The 19,419-nt window shown below is 39.6% G+C and overlaps 2 protein-coding genes across 2 annotated transcripts in view; one reads left to right on the plus strand and one right to left on the minus strand.

The window, feature by feature from the left end:
* BCO1 (beta-carotene oxygenase 1) overlaps positions 1-3,468 on the minus strand; it is a 40,011-nt gene extending 36,543 nt beyond the window's left edge. The window contains exon 1 of the mRNA XM_026856607.1: positions 3,378-3,468. The gene's annotated coding sequence lies outside the window, so the exon portion shown is untranslated. The remainder of the gene's footprint in view (positions 1-3,377) is intronic.
* The window catches only part of PKD1L2 (polycystin 1 like 2), a 40,922-nt gene that overhangs the window by 11,366 nt on the left and 10,137 nt on the right, over positions 1-19,419 (plus strand). The window contains 25 exon segments of the mRNA XM_026856913.1: positions 678-795; positions 1,406-1,613; positions 2,324-2,444; positions 2,705-2,846; positions 3,343-3,543; positions 3,767-3,912; positions 4,391-4,585; positions 5,431-5,556; positions 6,952-7,134; positions 7,450-7,497; positions 8,174-8,298; positions 9,129-9,255; positions 10,410-10,544; positions 11,164-11,389; positions 11,797-11,990; positions 12,421-12,651; positions 12,847-12,948; positions 13,154-13,332; positions 13,696-13,842; positions 14,331-14,530; positions 14,681-14,907; positions 15,429-15,642; positions 16,566-16,794; positions 17,574-17,805; positions 18,259-18,355. Coding sequence (XP_026712714.1) covers positions 678-795; positions 1,406-1,613; positions 2,324-2,444; positions 2,705-2,846; positions 3,343-3,543; positions 3,767-3,912; positions 4,391-4,585; positions 5,431-5,556; positions 6,952-7,134; positions 7,450-7,497; positions 8,174-8,298; positions 9,129-9,255; positions 10,410-10,544; positions 11,164-11,389; positions 11,797-11,990; positions 12,421-12,651; positions 12,847-12,948; positions 13,154-13,332; positions 13,696-13,842; positions 14,331-14,530; positions 14,681-14,907; positions 15,429-15,642; positions 16,566-16,794; positions 17,574-17,805; positions 18,259-18,355 — 4,153 coding nt within the window.

The raw sequence follows: 19,419 nt of genomic DNA on the forward strand, positions 1-19,419 counted from the left end.
AGTAATGATACACCAACTGCCAGCAGCTGCACAAATTTAAATAATGAAATTGTCAAATATAATATTTTATTATGATCTTAAAGGTCTAGTTTTTAGCTATAACACTTGAAGACAGATGTCTGCTATAGGAAACGGGCTGCTTCACAAGAAGGCATCATGCTTTACACATTGCCTGTAAGAATATACTGCATGAGAGGAATATAAATCTAATTCAAAGCTAAGTTTATCATAGTCTGTAGCACAAAAAGACAAATTCAGCTACCCTCTTTTTATCTATAGCTGTAATGTATCTAAGTAATATAAAAAAGAAATGTACTAGAAGATGTACTAGAAGACAAACGATTGTCCAAGGGTAAAAAATCTTTCCCGGAAGTGGGAAATGAATGGGAACTAGTTTCCTAAGTGCCTGCATTAATTCTGAAAATGAGAACTGGGCTCCTAAGCCACTTAAGCATTTGGGAGTATTTTGCCACACAATTTCTCTGTGCCATCTGCTTCTATTCCCATAGCTTCCACTTCCATACTACCACTGATCAGGGAAGGATCATTTAAACTACAGATCTGCCTACAGTGATTTGGGTTCTAAACTTTCAGACCTTTTTCATTATAAAGAAGCAAGATATGTATGTGTTTATACATGCTCCTGTCCTAACTGATACATTTACTTAATTATTTAGGATCACAAAAGAAAAACCAAAATATATATTAAACCGAGTCGCCATGTGGATCCTTTCACAACTGTTACACTTGGCTGGCCAGACAACAACAATAATTTCAGTTTTCTCTGGTCCTGTGGTATGTGCATTTCCTGAACTTTTCTACCAAATTCTATTTGATGAGTAACAAACTCACTGTCATGTCAGACCAAGTGGAAAAAATCTGGTGGTTTACTCTCTGGCTTTAAAGTTTGCCACTCCCTGTACATGAAGAATGTCCTTCTACCTTTCCCTGGTTTTAACACCTAACTAATTATGGTATATAATATGGCATAGTACTCAGTTTTGTCTTTTCTCCTAGATTTCATTTCTCAAGATCTGCCCATCCTAAACCTTAACCCTCATAGCCAAAAACTAATCCCAAGTGATATACATAGTTAGGCATTCGCAAGGTACATGTGTCTCAATAAATGAGCAATAATTAGCATCAAACATAATGCAAAAACATTTATGGCTGAAAACTGGATTGAAATTCAGGACATCTGTGTTCCGTCTCCACATTTATCCCTGATCTCATACATTACTTTGAAGAAGTCAGTGTACTCTGAACTCTGATTACCCACTCTTTAAATCGGGTTCAGGAAACTTGTTTGCTCTATAAAGCTCTTTGAAACCTAAGGTAGCAAAGTCCTTTATAAGAGACATGGGATATTAAGCCTATTTTATTTATAAATGAAATGTTTGTGCAGGAGCTTGTTGGCCTGAGTGGAACAAATGTGTGCAGCAACAGATAATCCTAACCAACCAAACTGAGGTGCAAATCCCACCTTCCTGCCTTCCTCCTCCAAAGTCAGCAGTGACTGTCAGGGTTACAGTCCGAAACCATGGCAATGAAGAGAAGCAGGATGAGCAATGTCTCTATGTGACTGCAAAACAAGAACTGCAACTGGAAATCAGGTCTGTTTTTAAACCCTAATATTCACGGGTTAATATTATTACTACACATATTGCAAGGCCACAGTTACCAATAATAATGGTAATAAAGTGATAACGTATTTCTTGTTGTGAATCTATTTATATTTACCTTTATAGGAATTACAGACAAAATAGGACTTGCTACATTTTCCAGTCCACAGTTCTGAACATAATCCTTTAGAAAACTGAATAATATTCTTCCCAAAACCGTTTAGGGTTTTTGACCCCACTATATCCTTTCAATGTTGGAGATTTCCATATACAAACCTCACTGAAATAATGGGAATAAATGCCATAAGATATAGCTGGAATTTCTATTAGTCACCCAGATACACATTAATGCCTTCAACAGTCTGTTCTTCAACAGTCTCGTGCCTCATTAAAGAGCAGTGGCATTTCAGTGATCTGTTAACATAATAATTTCAGGGGCTTAGATAGAGGAGGCTTCATTTGAGAGCCTGAATCAGTTCTGCAACATAAATAGTTTGTGGGTTCTGGGCCTCGGTCATGTTGAAAATGGGGATCAGTTTCCTAAATCTCTTGCTATTTTGCTATTTGTGAGTCATGTGTCACCTGACTCATATTGCAGGGCTTTTGTGGGTTTTCATCAAGCGAGGGTAAAACAATAAACATCAAGGACAATGACATCTCTTACAGCTACTACCTGTAACTACCATCTTACTCCCTTACAGGTGTGAGGCAAACTGTAAGCCAGTGAATGCTAGTGATGAGGTTATTCTGAGTGTCTCTGGACAGAAGGACTCCCGGGCCATATATTATAACTGGTATTTAGATAACACATTCCAATCCAAGGTGAGAGCATCTCATTTGTCAGAAATACTGCACACACAAAAATAAACATCCAACTCGAGGGAAAGCCACGTGGCCTCATAATAATACTTTGTCAAATGGATGCTTTGGAAATAATAATGAAGACCAAGAGAAGGGGGTGCCTGGTTTGGGAGGAGTTATAATGAAGGGCACTAAACTGCCACCCTGCTCCTGATACATCAAACAGAAATCACAGTAAAGAGCTTCTACTGTCATGTTTTCTTTCCTGTCTGATTTTCCAGGCTATGCCCCTCCCTCTGGCCTGTGGCCTCACTGGTTTCCGGCAGAACTCTTTGAATTTGCTTCAAAGTAACACATCCACGTTGAAAATGAACAGTTCCTTCTTGCAGACACAGGGAGAAGCTTTTCAGATTAAAGTAACAGGTAGGGGCAAGCAGGGTTTTTCAAACTCCTTTGCAATAGTCTCTGCCATCATGACATTACACTGACGTTACACACACATAGCCTCGCTGACAAAGATGAAGTTAGCTTAGTCCACAAGTTGAGAGTTGTTACTTTATATGTGTTTTCATTAAAATAATTAAGACTAAGTTTGTTCTGGGCTGTTGCACAGCAGGACAAATTCAGTTATCTTACTCCAAACTGTTAAAAACTTTGTAAAGACTCATCTGGAAATGAAGTTATGCTAAATTCTTCATCAAATAATACAGCTTTGCTTTATAATGCAAACATGACCATGTTTTTAATAGTTCTTTTCCTCCTCTTATGGCTTATTCAGTAGTGGGATTTCGTTTCTGATTTTCTGATGTTTCTGGTGCCTGAACAAACAGCATCACTGCTAAGTAGGCAAGATGTATGTCTGAAGATCAGCGCTGCCGGGGCATGATTATTGCTGACGTTCTGCTCCCTCCACTCCCAGCAATGACTCAGCGTGGCTATGGGGAGGAAACGTACCTTGTCAGCACCGTGCCTCCGCCCAAGATCCCCAGTTGCGCAGTGTCTCCCAAGCAGGGATCAGTGCTCACCATGTTCACAGTCTCCTGCAGCACTCCTTGCTTGAGGGATTCATGCCAATCCAGTCATAACAGGCAGCTCACATACTGCTTCTATCTGAAATCAAGTAAGTCCTGAGGTGAACTGTTTGGCTAACTGCTCCTCCCTGGTTCTAGCAAGCACTGGTACTGTTGCTAACAAGAGCAAAGGCACAACCTGCTTCTGCTTCCTGCAGAGACTAATAAGGAGTCAGCCAGGCCTGCACAGAGCAAGCCCAGGGTTCCCTGTTCTCAGAGAACAGGAGGTGTCTGTGTGGTGTCTGGTAGGTGACCCTCTCTTTCCTGTTTCAGATTCTCTCCTGCACTGTGGCCCAGATCCTGAGCTCTTCCCAGTTTATCTTCCACTTGGAGAAGAGGAAAATAATTTCATTTTACATATGACAATTACTGTTAGCAACAACTTTGGTGATACAATTCAAACTAGTGCTTCAGTGAAGGTACACAGTAGAATTACTTTCCTTCAAGGTCTCTTAAGTTGATACCTAACTCACAATTCACTTTTGGAGCTTCTTCCTATTTTATATGTATTACTTCTTTCTGGATGTGCCATAATCACCATTTTCCTATCTAACAGAGAGTATTTTCTGTGGACTCAGGGTAGTCAAAAGAATCTTCTACTGCCCTTTTACTAGGATAGAAATTTTAAAGATGATCTATTTGGACATTGGGCAGCATAAGCTGTATTTAGGGCGTCTGGAGTTACTCTGTGTAGGCCCCAGAAAACTCCTGCTTCTGCCCCAGTGCCCCAGTAAGGAGATCCTTAACAGGCCACTAAAAATAAAACGTTAAAACCAGGGAACACAAAGTTTTCTGTCCCATTCTAGCTAGGCTGTCAATAAGATGATCATGGAAGCTGTTCAAAGATAATGATAACACTGCTGGCAATGTTAAGAGCATATCTGATTTCTTCATCAGGTTGGACATACAGATATGATGGAAGGGAACCAGACCCTGCGAGCTATTGTATCTGAGAAGGCAAACACCATCCTGAAAGAAGGGAACAACAGCATGAGTCTTCTCCAGCTGTATAAGTCAGTGACATCTGTCCTGAATCAGGAGACCCAAGAGGAACGCTTTAACGTATCTTTACAGATGAACACACGGAAAGAGGTTAGCCAGACACTTGCTTTCCTGCAGAATAATGCAATATAATGGACTCTTCATATTCTTTGACAGCTCTTAAGTAGTAAAAAGCTCATATATCACCACCTGATATCAATGGAGGTTTCAAGTTTCTAGCATCTGTCTCAGAGTTTGGCACAGGTTTCAGCTATTTTTCACTATTTGCCCACATAAATAATTTGTTTCATCATCCATCAGTAAGAGAATTATTTCTCAATTGTTATTGTGTTAATTTAAACTAATTTGGATGGTGTTTTAAAACTTCAAATCAACCTGATTTTCTACAAACAATTTAAATATTAATAAAATGGCCTCTCTTGTGGGAGAAATATCCTACCTAATTTTCCCCAAAAGTACTAGATGGCAGGTGATTTTAGTTTGTTCAATTCAGCTACCAGCTTATGTTTCAGTTATAAGCTTATATTTGTACAGTGCTTTGAGCACCTCAGATTAAAAGATCTAGAGAAATGCAATGTATCCTTCAATTATGATTCATTCTTTGAGTAACATCAATCATAGATGGCTCTGATTTTTCTGGAAGTGGCATTTATACAGTAAATCACACACATTAGTACAAATTCTCACAAGTAACTCTCCTTGCTATTAATGGATGTTAAGTGTATAAATTCTCTGCTGGGAGGTAACATAAAATTCATGATTTGCTAAGGCAAGTGGCATCTTGTCAGTAGACCTAATATCAGTTCAAATGATCCTTGTGGAGTCTTACTCTACCGCATAATTTACAGCAAGCCTGGCTGTCAACATACAGCACTACTTGCACAGTCCTAATTAACATCTTATTCCTTTGCCTAATTATCCCTTTTCATCTCAAGCTCCGAGGGCTGATGCTGACAACTCTCTCTGCTGTTAATGTAACATCAGTGCAGACTGCTCTTCAGATGTCAGAAGTCTTAAAAGAAATCACTTACAGGAGTGAAGAGCTGTCTGTCTCAGCACAGGTAAGAAGCAATTAGTCTTAGATCTCCTCAAACTAACAGTATAGACTCTATTGCACCCCGCCGACCTTGGGAGAGATTCAGTGCCTTATAGGTATCTGTTCTTTACCCATTTTTTTTCAACCGTACCAGCAAGTGTATTTTGACCAGAAGGGAATATATTCTGCTGTTTAGAGTTAGTGAATTTGGACTCTCAGGCATTGTCTCAGCAACCACTACATTTGAGACTATCTGGCCAGTTACATTTTATGACTCATCTTCAAGATGGAAACCTTAACTTTTAGTCAGAGGCATGTTAGGATGTAGATTTTATCTTGTAAAGTACCCTTAGAATCCTGAAGAAAAAGAACCCAGGAGGGTTTTTCTAGAATTGCCCAGATCCACTCATCCCTGATCCATTCACTGTCACAAAATGCACGCAGGCAAGCTGTCAGTGAGGCAGGAACATGACAGCACCCAGAGGAACTGGGCACAAATGTTCAGATTGGCCTCAAAAAAGTATTTCTTGAATCTTATCTGGCAACATGACATTATTAGTAGATGATGCTATTTATGCATAAGGACTGAGCACATGGGAGAACAGAACAAACTGTCACTGGGGAAGTTTCCCAAATATGCTGGCAATAAAAAGAGCTGTCCTGATTTCTGATGTATTATACAGTTGCAGCCAGACAATGGCTTGGGAGCATTTCAGCAGTATGTGGTTAACTTTGGCAAGACAAGAACATCACTCAGACTCAGCACTCGCCCTACAGTAAGGCTGCTAAGTGTTTGCAGGCTGTGAGAATGGATATGTCCAAGCTTGCAATGAATTTGCTTGTCTCTCTCACTACCCTGGGCTAAAAGCTGGCCAGTGCTTTCACAATCACAAAGCAATCACTGGCTGCATTCAGGCACAAAATAAAAATTGTAAAACTCATTCTCCTTTGGCACTTAGCACAGCACAAGGCCAAAGGCATTACTTGCTGTTAATCCAACAGGGTTTATGGAAACTAAGACTGACATGCACATGCACTTGACAATATGATAGTATTTTTTGGACACACCACCAAAAGTATAAACTAATTTAATATATTACTGTACTTCTAAACTGTATCCTTGCCCGGTGTTTAACAGACAAGCTTCTTCAGATGTTATTCATCTTTTTTATGAATTAAATCTGTAGAATCAGGCTGCATTTTCCAGGTCTGTATTACATGTTAGTATACCATCTAATATATAATCGTTATTCACATTTGAGGTATTACCCCAGCACAAATAATTATAGTAAAACCAGCACTAGCCACAAATAGTCCCATGTGATAACTTCTGTTGCAATATTCAGTCAATGACACAAGTGTCACTTCTGTCATTTGTAGTACCAACACATACACACTTTTCCCCTTGTTTCCCATGCAGGTGGAAGCTAGCAACACTTTAGAAGATGTCAGTGCTTCCTTGCTCACTGTAAACACAGAGGACAGCCGAGATGATCAGAAGCTAAAGGATGCAGCCAACTATCTGTTTAATGCAGTGAGCAATGTTCTTAAAGCTTCTGTAGAAATCAGAGCTGTGAACACTTCAGTGCCAGAGGCAGAACAGGTAATTTCGGTTTGGTCCAGTTTGTAGTGGACTGTGTGTGAACATCTGCTTGCTTTGGAAGGTTTGTAAGTGTTCTCCTGCCTCTAATATTTTAAAATTGGCACTGGGTCGGGTTCGTTGTGGCACCATGATGGACTTGAGTATCAAAGGAGACTTCTCCCCAGTTAGACCTGTTAGACTGAACCATCTGCTAATGAAGATGATAGAAGCCTCTTAAGATTTGTTACATTTAAAGCTGAACAGGACAGAGCAGTGGATAACACAGCATCAGGGCACAGCCTCTAATGGATGACAAGCACACAGAGATTTTTTCAGATTTGATTCTATCCCCTCCTTTTGCCCCATAATTCAAGGAAGACACAGGTATTCAGCATTCATGACTGGCTCCACTACTTCAAAGCTGGAATCAGCTCTGATTGCTGCTTACACTTTTTCAGAAAGCCCACTCCGATTTTCTGTGCAGAATTGTGCAACATGTTTATTTTGTCCCATCCTTTCCTATTTATATGTGAATTGTCACAGTTGCCTTTGTGTGCTTCCTGGGCTGAACATATTTTACCTTTCATCACTGCACGGGAGTAGGGCATGAAAGAAATCTAACCTGAGAGAAAAGGTTGAACTGTTCGAACTCCCCCAGGATAACACACTAATAACACACAATACGTAATTAGGTCTCGCTTTTGCAAGCAACTAAACACTAAAGTGTGCAGCTGAAGGGCATTAATGTACAGAAGTGCATGAATATATTGCATTAAACTGATATTATGTTTGTAGTGCTTCAAATTTCAGTGTGTAGAAGTTATAAATAATAGAATATAAATGTAAAAGCTGGGAAATATTCATTTGCAATGTTTTAATGAGAATTACTGAAATTGAATGGCTGACTAGAATCACTTTCTCTGAGATTAAGAAGCATATCACCAAGTTTGCCAGCTTTGTAAGACACTGAAAATTAATATTTTTTCCTAAAAGGAAGTAAAGGCAAATAATGTGTAATTTGATTCTGTGTGGCAAGTTTCCTCCTCTAATACTTTTCCAGAGTTCAGTGTCACACCAGCTCCTGAACACAGTTGAAAATCTACAAAGTGCCCTTCTGTTCAGGAAAGAACCAGATGATGAACCAACAGTCCTTACCACTCCTTCTGCCACAATTTATATACACAGGTAACAGTAACAGTGTCACCCACCTTACTCCTGATAGGTAATCATATTTGCCCCAAATATTCATGACATTGTCCTTAAGTGGAACCACCCAACTAAATACTGTAGCGTAGTAACAACTTCAATAGTGCAATGAGGCTGTCATTACTGATAGTAAGAACAGCTTGGACTCCACTTACTTTCAAAAACCCCACCTTAGAAATTCTCATGCTGTGTATTCTTTGACCAACAGAGAATTTACTACTATTTCCTGGGTGAGGCAGTAGGTACTTACCTTTGAAATTATGTGGAAAACTCATGTCATGCCAGTTAAGGGGTTTTTCCCTTTTCCAAGTTGCCAATAATGACATGTTATATAGAATTGTAACCAGCTTGGCAGAAGCAAATATAATCATGAGGAGCCTGATGAGCATTCTCCATTCCTTATGATCATCCCTAAATTGTTCCCCAAGAGCCAGGTTTTCATCCACTTTTAACTGTGCATTCAAACCAAGAGCATGTTCACACAGAAGCCAGGGATGTTTTTCACATAAGTACACCTAGATGGGTACAACTTCCTATCCAGATACACCAATTCCACATCTTTTTTTGATGATTCTATGGTAGCATTATGTGGAGTACCACATCAGGGACAGATTAATGTACAAAGTATTTACTGGAAGAGTTAGAAATAGTTTTGCAACTAAGTTATACTCATAAAGTAAGAAAACTTTTTCTCTAGATATTAAGTCCGGGCTATTGATTGTATTTTTCTGTTTGTTTGGTTTCTGTTTGGGTTTCTTTTCAATTTCTCTTTTGTTCTGTTTTGCTGGTGTCCAATCCTAACTGAACAGATTACAAACAGAAAACATGGATGGCACATCCATTAACATCTCCAATTCCAGCTCTGCCAGCTTCACTCTCCCACCTGCTTCCTCTCTCAATGTTTCAGGAGCTGATGATGAAACAGTGGATATAAGGGCAAGTAAACAGCTTTTATCTGACTAATCTGATAACACCTACATTCTTGATCTAGTGGCTTTACAATCTTTTACAATGAATACACAAGCACACAAGTCATCTATCCTGTCATGACAAGAAAATAATTTGAAATATTTTTTGTCAAAGATTTTCATTTATCTTAATTGAATGAAGTTGTCAGCAAGCTAAGGAGGACTGATAGGTAAATTCCCCATCACATCACCCCTCAGATACGCTCCTGATTCATAGCTGCATGGCTAGAGAAGACAATGGAATGAATCAATACCTATAAATCTATTTGCTGTTTGTTTACATCTTATGCTCTGAAGAGGGTGCAACAGCTCAGAGTCCATATCACCATTAAAACTAACCTGCATCAGTCCTGTTTCATCCCAACTAGAAATACACGAGTTTGAGGCACTCAGATCCTGCAGGAGACAAAATGCCTGCGAATGTCCTGATGATAACACATCCCTCATCTGAGTAGAGATATGGTGGTTTTTCCCTCAGAATAATAGATTGCATATTATTGTAATTTTTAAAAAATAAATTTTCTAAGGGTCTCTCTGGTTGATTTGACACTCCCAGGAAACCCCTAGAATACCTGCAAAAAAATTTTTTTTTTCATTGTGTCTTTTCCAGCTCTGCTAAAAAATGTCCAGAGGCCACTGAAACCAGTGGAAACACATCCATTGTCTTACCTGAGCGTTAGGGGAGGCTCCTGAATCCTCTCAATGAACCGATGACTCTAACATACTGTTCTGGGCATTGCTATCATAGTAGAAATAGACTTCTGTTCCTAATTTCAAGAGGGGTGCCACAGCCTAGCTTTGGTGGAGATACTCTTGAAAGAGGCTTATGCAATTGCATTTTGATATCCGGTGTCTAAAAGGCAAAAGAGTTACAATGAATAGAAACAATAAACATTGTTGTGCACATATTGTATTTCAGAATCAAAATCACTTTCATGATTTGTGTTTGACCTACCTTAGAGATAAGGCAGCTTCTTATTTCAGTCTGGATGCAGGCTTATTTTAATGCGAGTACTGTTTGGGTCTGAGCTCAAGCTTTCACTATTCAGCAATTTAGAGTGTGAATATAATTAAATATTGACAATAGCTCAATTGTCTGATTCTTAACTGTCTTGCTAATAGATGGTGAGCTTTGCCATGAACCCCTTTTTCTCCAGTGACCCCAGTTTAGACATCAGTGGAACAGTGGCAGGTCTAAGTCTTACTGGTCTAGATGGCTTGATCATACCAGTCAGCAATCTCAAAGAGAACATTGAGGTAAACCCGCTAGTTTCTATCCCTCTCCCACTTTTCCCCTTTTTTCCTTTCTCTGTTAACAAACCCTCAGTTGTGTTATCATCTTCTGCGATGTGACTGCAAATGGTGGTAGCGTTTATTACATTATATAATGGGATCATGGTGTCTGCATTTGTGATGGAGGGATTTATGTGATGTGATAAATAAAATAACAAATATTGCTGTCTTTTCTTAAAAAGGTGGTATCTTATTCTTCATTTAAATGGTTGAGAGAGTGCAAATGGCTGTGGAAACAGACTCCAGATGACAGTCCATTACTACTGTTTGAGCTTCCTAGCCAATGTATAAGCTGACACCTAAATCATTCATATATGCCCTTCATGTAGCCAGTACTTCAGTCATAATCTCAGCTCTTAGCTCAGAAATGCACCAAGGGTCATAGACTTTGTGAGGAATCTACATAGGTTTCAAATTTTCAGAGGTTAGCTGACAATATCAAGAAAATTACTGTGAAGCCAATATTTTTGCTGGCCATGCTTTCCCAGTGTTATTAAAAAAGATGTGGTTATATTGTGTTTATAGATAAGAGAAGCAAGATGCTTTGCTGTATTTAAAACTGTGTCTTTCTGTTTAAAAACAGATAATATTACCAAGGCTTTCAGCAACTCAGGAAGACAAGATTCTGTTGAATCTGGGCAATTTTAGCACTTTCCAAGTCAATGTTACCTCAGAAAACACATCTATAGTGATCCACCTGGAATCTGAACATGACATTCCACTAATACTCTACTTAGGGTATGGTTATCGCCCAAATGAAACCAACTATGATATGAAAAATCATCTGTCGTATAAGAAAACTACTGGAGGTAAGATAACTTGATAGTGACCCATGAACCTGTGCATTCTGGTCTTATGTAATCAAAAGACTTTCACCACCTGTATCAAGTTAAGTGCAGTCAGTATGGGGAGTGCTCATCCTCAGCTTAACAGCACATGCATATATCTGCAGCATTAGCCTTGATCATGAGTTCAGACGTTTAACTGGAAAGAAACCTCTCAAAGGACTTTCAATCCGTCATGTTTCAGGGTTCCAATCTCTAGAATACAGTGTTCACTAACAGGAGCAAAGAGCAGGATGCTTTGAACAGTGAGTTGCTAAGAATTATTTCACATCTGTTTCTTCAGTTTGTTGTTTGATTATACACAATAGAGCTGCATACTTCTGAATTAGCATTGCTATATATGCATTGAAACTAAAATATTTATGTTCAAGGTGAGACAAACATCTGGGTTCTTAGCCCAGAAGAACTCATTTTCGGAGCAGGAACCTACTATTTCATGGTTTTGCAAGATATGGGAATGGATTCCACAGTCTATGACAGGTTAACTATAACTGTCGCTTGCTTTGCATCCCGCTGTGTATTTTGGGATGAGCACCAGAGGAACTGGAACAGCTATGGATGTCATGTAAGTAGAGTAAAACAAAGCAATGTTTATATTATATACTTTAAAGCCTTATAACCACCCTCTTGTAGCAAAATGATAGCACTGAACTCACACCATAAAGCAAGATCATTCTAAGCTATTTTAATGAACTGAAGAAGTTTATTTACACTGGACTAAGCTTCAAATGCCATTTCCATTTCAATTACTTGGTATGGTCTTCTACATAAGAAGAAATTGAATCATTCTGACAGGGCTGTATTATATTAAAATGCCTGTTTCTGTCTAGAAACTAGAATTATTATTCCTTATTGGAACTTGAACAATTCTTTTCTGTGTAACAGTTCTGCTATACACTAACTTACCAATCTCAGAACTGTCTTTTCATTTGCTTAGTAAGTTATCCAATACTTTGAAGACAAATGTTTTATCAGGAAATTTTTCTGGTTTTCAGGTAGGACCCAAATCGAATTCTAGAAGCACACAGTGCCTCTGCAATCACCTGACCTTCTTTGGGAGCTCCTTCCTCATCATACCCAATGCCATAGATGTTAGCAAAACTGCACAGCTATTTGGTACATTTGTGGACAACCCTGTGGTGGTAACAACTGTGGGATGCATTTTTCTGATATATGTGCTTGTAGTTATTTGGGCTCGAAGGAAAGACATCCAGGATGATGCCAAAGTAAGTCTTCAGCTAATAAAGACTGAATGTATTTGGGCCAATTCCCACTTTGCCTAGCCTGTTATAATAGCAAGTCTTCAACCAAACCTACTTCCTTCCCCATAACTCTGTTTACTGATAAGTATATGCATTGTTCACAAGATGACAAACATCTATCCACAGCTAACACACTGCTTGTGTTGTGTCACTTCGCAGGTGAAAATCACAGTCCTGGAAGACAATGACCCCTTTGCTCAGTATCATTATCTTGTGACAGTATTTACAGGACACCGCCGTGGGGCAGCCACAACCTCCAAGGTATGAACAGCACTGTGTGGTAAGAGAAGATTTAGAGAACTGGATGAATAATGAAGCACCTGAGGCTATTAAACAGGATGGCTCGAATGCAACATCTAAGCCAGAAAGTCCTTAGATTTGATGAAGGCAGGAGGAGTATGCCAGAGGAATAATCATACGTAGGATCATGAAGTGCAAGTCTTCATTTTGCCATCTTATTCTCCAGGTGACTCTCACCCTCTATGGACTGGAAGGAGAGAGTGAGCCACACCATCTAACTGACCCCGATACACCTGTCTTTGAACGTGGAGGAGTGGATGTTTTCCTACTCTGCACCTTCTTCCCTCTTGGGGAACTGCAGAGTATTAGATTGTGGCATGATAATTCAGGGGACAGACCATCCTGGTAAGTGCGATCTGGAAAACATGGGAAGTAAAGATCCACAAATATTTTATTATTTTCTAGAACTTGAAAATTATCCTTTCTACAGTTCTAGAAAGGAAAGAAGTGTTAGTTTCTCATTTTTGCAGATGAATAGATTAAATCAGAATCTAAACTGCAGGACCAGGAGTGCTTCCCATAACCTGTTCAGTACAGGATGGGATGTGTTCTGTGCCTTACAGTTTAGATACAACCTAGGGAGCCAATGGCCACAGTTTGTCCTCCATAGTCCTGTTGAGTCTTGAATTTCATACACCTCAGTTACCTGTGAACATGCCCTGTATGTTTTTCTAACCTGTGAACATGCCCTGTATGTTTTTCTAACAGGTATGTGAATCGAGTATTGGTGCATGATCTGGCATGGGATCAGAAATGGTACTTCCTCTGTAACTCTTGGCTAGCTGTTGATATTGGAGAGTGTGTCCTAGATAAGGTGTTCCCAGTAGCCACAGAACAGGACATGAAGCAGTTCAGGTACCTTCTATTTTATGGACTTTTTTACTCTTGATAGCAATCAGTCTAGAAAAGCAAGTATGCAAAAAAGATCAAACCCCTAGACAAAAATGAAAACAAGAGGTCTTTCCATTGCCCTCAAAGGGTTCTGAACAATGAAAAGAGGAAGGATGGTTAATTAAGTCTGTTACCATAAGAGTAATACCACACCAGAAATACTGGCATTAAAGGATAGCGTGAAAAGACCTAGAGAAACTTGAGCATCTTCTCCTATGTGTAATTTCCCTAAAAATTTATATAGAAACTGCTCATGATTAGCTTTCCCTCCATGGTGTGGCCAGAAGTAAAGGACAGAAGTAGCTGTAACCATTTCATTCAAATCAAGCCATGATATACGGTAATTTCTCATAGTTACTATTTCTTCTGGTTGTGCCTAGAAGCATGAACAGGTCAGGACCCATCTCTCTCCTTTCTAAGTATCCATTTCATTTCCTGATCCTCCTTCCCAGCAATCTGTTTTTCATGAAGACCTCCAAGGGTTTCCAGGATGGGCACATCTGGTACTCGGTTTTCAACCGTTCCCCACGAAGCTCCTTCACACGAGCCCAGCGCGTGTCATGTTGCTTCTCACTGCTTCTCTGCACCATGCTGACCAGCATCATGTTCTGGGGAGTGCCAAAGGATCCAGCTGAGCAGAAAATGGATTTGGGTAACAATCCTCACCACTGCTTGGGCAGGGAAATAGAGAGACAGCAGAATCTAGAAGCTGTAGAGTTGAACAAATGGGCTTTTTCATAAGAGAGAGACCTGATGGTTCTTGGGATAATTTTTACCCCTCCCCTCTGTTTGATCTTGACAGGTAAGATTGAGTTCACATGGCAGGAAGTGATGATTGGCTTTGAGAGCTCCCTCCTCATGTTCCCCATCAACCTGCTCATTGTGCAAATCTTCAGGAACATACGATCCCAGCCAGCCATGCAGGGGAGAGAGAAGAAGCCAGGAAAGAATGGTCGGGTGTCCCCAAGCCTACCTCCCACCCCACGGGCCACCCAGGCTGTCTCACTCACTCCAGAAGCTGTGATAAAGGCAAGTCCCTGTGGCTGCTCCCCAATGAGTCCCCATGTGCTACCCGACACCCCCAGTTTAACAGCAGGTATCTTCCCTCTCAGATGCCCTTCAGCTTGTCTGAAGAAAAAACCAGTTACACACTGTTGTAAAGCACTCATTTACCTATCTACCTGAATGCCCGACTTTATTAAGGTCTGCCTATGTACATCCCAGTCCTTGCACAATATTACATGTGACCAAACCCACTGTTCAGAGGTCAAAGCAAGCATTAAGCAAGGCAGTGAGGATAAAAGGTATCACAAACTGTCTTTCTCAGCTTAGGTCCTCAGGCAGGTAAGCTGTATTTTTGAATTCTGAAAGCTGTCTTGCTGAACTCATTGAAATCTTCCTGTCACATCCAGCACTGTAGGATGTGCTATCCTTATCCATTCTGGAGATTTTAGGAATTGGTGCAGCTCCCAGTCAGTGGTGCCTTTGGATCACATCAGTTTAAGTCACTGCAGCCAGAATCACTGCTGTGTTGCTGCTGTCTTTTCTAGGACATAAGAAGAATTGCCAACTCACTCTTTAAAGCCCTGAAGACTCCATCTCTCACTTCCATATCAGATCTTGGAAAATCAACTAACATCAATGCACTTTTGGGATTGGTTGAGGACATAATCTGCCAGCAGAACAGAGCTGGGCAAGAGTTTTATGATGAGAACAAGAAGGATGACCCTATAATTGTCACATTAGGTGCTATGGATATACAAGGTAAACAACATAACGTGACATGTCTACTTAAACTTTTGTAGTGAAAATGATGGTAACGCTGGATGTGATGACCCAAGCTCTTCTTATATTCTGACTCAAAGGCGATTACAAAATCACAGAGTAGTTGAGGTTGGAAGGGATCTCTGGAGATTGTCTGCTGGAGCAGATTTCCCAAGATCACATCCAAGGATGGAGACTCCACAAATTCTCTGAGCAACCTGTTTCAGTGTCCAACAGCCCTCACAATGCAGTTTATGTTCAGACAGAATTTCCTGTGTTTTCATTTGTGCCTATTGCATCTTGTCCTTTCACTGTGCACCAAGTGCCCAACTAAGCAAAGACATGGTGAAATCTATTTCTTATGCCATAGAATTAAATGTTAGCTACCAGCCTGGCTTGGGAGCAAGATCAGTATCTAATAGCATAAAGACTCAGAAATATCAGTTGTTTCACAGTCTTTTTGTTCTGTCTTTTTTTTTTCTTCTTGGCTTTGTGCTGTTGTTCCTTTCAGTTTGACTCTTAGGCATTCATTTATTTTCAACTAAACAAGAATATATGAGTAAACAATCCCACTGTTTTCATTAAGACTCACATTTGGCTTTTCCAATGAGTGTACCAACGTACTAATTGCACAGGTAAACTCTGAACAAATTAACACTTGATCTTATCTGACTTCTCTATTAAGGTTTGAAGGCCTCTGTCTAAGTAAGTTGCTTTCTGGCAACAATTCCAGCCCATTCCAGCAGAAGAGCATTAAGCTTTAGTACTACAGCTGCTTCTGCATGTCCCTTCAAATGTTACTCTTCACTTTGTCACATTCATAATACTGAGCTCCAGTTCTGCCACCCTTTGTACTGAATTTTAATCTAGAAATAGTTATGCTGATTTTCTCTAAAAATAAATTATTAATTCTTTGCCTGCAGAAAAAACAAGAAGCCCAACTCCAGAGACGGGGATGTGTGAGCGACTAAAATACAGTGATTACAATCGCTGCTTGTATGTGCAACTCCAGCATGTAGAGATGGAGCTGGAAGTACTGGGACCCCATAAATTTCCGATGCCTCAGAGTTACACACAAGCTGTTCGTCAGGTTCAACACATGAAGAACGTCCTAGAGAACCGGATCTGCTCATCAGCGTCCACCAGTGAGAGGTAACCTAGTTCTCATCTCATTCTCAGTATAAGCAAATTCAGGTCATGAATTCAAAATTGGTCAGGATGACAGAGCCCAAATAATTACTGCTTAGTATGTGCTAGATAACAATTATTATAGCTGTAGAAACATGTTTTGCTATTATACTATTGTAGGAGCAACAAAGAAATTTCAGTACACTATGAACTGCACACAAAAGCAATAATGACAGATCATCGCTCTTTGTCATGTTTGCCTCCAAAACTGAATGTTACAGTACAATGCTACATGTTAGTAAAGGGGGAATAATCCCTGAGCTCCAGTCTCAGAAGTCTCTTAAAATATATGGATAAAGAAAAACTAATAATCAGACAAAAATATTTCAGTGAAATACAATAATTAAGTTGAAGTTATTGAAAACAACAGCACTAATAATCTCTTTGGCCTTTATGGTGACCACAAGTGATATATCCAGCAGCTAAAATGCACTCATGGTTTTATTTGTCAGTATTTCTACTGGAGGTTCAATTATGCATGAACTGAGGAGTAAATAAACCCATCATATTTGTTCTGATTTTAGCTGATCTCTGCACACTTCCTCATATTTTTGCTCACTGTATTTTTTGCTATCCATGTATCCTATATAACTGCATTAGTTAAAAGAATCTAGAATATTTTGATTGAGATTTTAAATCATAAAATGTTGCCTATGCCCACTGAACTCAAAAACTTTTAGCTTGATTTTAGCTTCTGTTCCACTGCAGACTGATTTTTTTTTCTCTTCTGGTTGACTCTCAAGGTGGTCCCTTACTCCAAGCTTCTCCGGTGATGGCAAGAAAAGTTCTTCTTCCAAAGGGCTGCCCTGGTGGTTTGTGTTCATTGCTTGGTTCCTTGTTGCAGCCACCAGTGGTGTATCTGGGTTCTTTACCATGCTCTACGGGCTGCATTATGGCAAGGAGAACTCCATCAAGTGGTTGATCTCCATGGCCATCTCCTTCTTGGAAAGTCTCTTCATCACGCAGCCCTTAAAGGTGAGATCCTCAGAAATACAACCACTGGCCAATATGAACTCATTCGATTATCATTTCAGGAAGACAATGTAGCATGTTCTAAAGAACCACAGGATTTAATATGTAAAATGAGAAGTCTTTGCCCTTAAAACAAGAGCTAGCAGCTGGTTTAGAGTGTTCTGTTATCTTTTGCTGACATTAACTCCATTAGTTTCATCCTCCTTGCTTTGTCAGTTTAATAGGTGATGGGGTTTCTGACCAGGAAAGATGTGTCATATGGCAGAATCAGTTTAGCTGGATGGATCCCAGCACTGTGCACTATACTCTTCTTTATGAGCTTCAGCTCTTTCAGTTCAACAAAGCCAAAGCACAGACGTTCTCCTACAGTGCCTGGCTCCAAAGGGATCCAGGTCAAAGCCTGAGCTTCTTTATATGAAATGGGCATATGATGAGTTTGTAACTAATTCTTTCCAGGTGCTGGGATTTGCTGCTTTTTTTGCTCTGGTTCTGAAGAAGGTGGAGCATGAGGATGAAGAAAACACACCTATTGACAGGCCTTTATATACACCAGGTAACTGCCTGTAAAGTGAGAAATTATTAAAGAAAGTGTTCTCCAAGCTTTTGGAGTGCTTTATGCACAAATATGTGACTGAGTTCAGCTGCGAACTTAACTGGTTATCTTTATATACTTGAATTTTAGCTGACAAGGTCAGCAGAAATCATTAAACCCACATGTGCTGTGACTATGTGCCTACCTATTAGCATTCCAAAGATCAAGGTGGAAGTGGAAACAAACCTAAATAACTGATTTTTTGCTGGTTGGAGAAAATATAAAGACCATTGTATGTTTAGGTTGCATAAATCTTAAAGAATGCTTAATGAAAGAGACCACAAGGTCAAAAAGACAGAAGTAGTTCTGAATCAAAAGAATAATACCTCTTTGTTTATCTTTGTACTGCTACAAATATAAATACATGCACAATCTTCCCTAGTGCTGTTGTAAGATCTCCTCTGTTACTGGAGGACCTACTTGCTGCCAGGATGCTGATATTTGACTCCTTCCTTCCCTCCATCCCTGGCTTGCCTGTGTCAGGAAAAAAGAAGTGCTATCCTATATTGATTCATACAAGACCAAGAATTGTACAACTGGATACTCAATAACTCTTCAGACCATGTACATTCAAGGACTAATTAGAAAAGAAAATAATAAAATGTGGCAAACTGACTGAAGCCATTGAATCTGTGCTATTAGTATGCAGTAACTATGCTTAAATATTTAAGCTCTCATGTCAGACATAAGAAAAATCAGATATACAAGGAGGCTCGTTTTAGCTGTGTGCAGACATCTCAGTGTTCATGGCATGGTTTGCAACAAAACCTGTAACTATTTCACAACCTAGTGAAAGTAAACATGTGACCCAGTGCAAAATTCACCTAGATTGGTAGATCTTTATCTGACAAGCATATCTAAAACTCTCTCTCAAGGAAATTTCCCACCTCCTTTAAGTCTTATATGAAAATCCTCAGTTTACATACTTTTCTCCAACCACAATTATCCATATTACTCCCACAAACCAAACAGTGGCTTCTGCAATCACAGTCATTCTAAAAAAAGCTGACACCAGCAGACAGAAG

The sequence above is a fragment of the Athene cunicularia genome (assembly GCF_003259725.1).
Source record: "Athene cunicularia isolate RWA chromosome 11 unlocalized genomic scaffold, athCun1 chr11_part1, whole genome shotgun sequence".
Classification (NCBI taxonomy): Eukaryota; Metazoa; Chordata; class Aves; order Strigiformes; family Strigidae; genus Athene; species Athene cunicularia.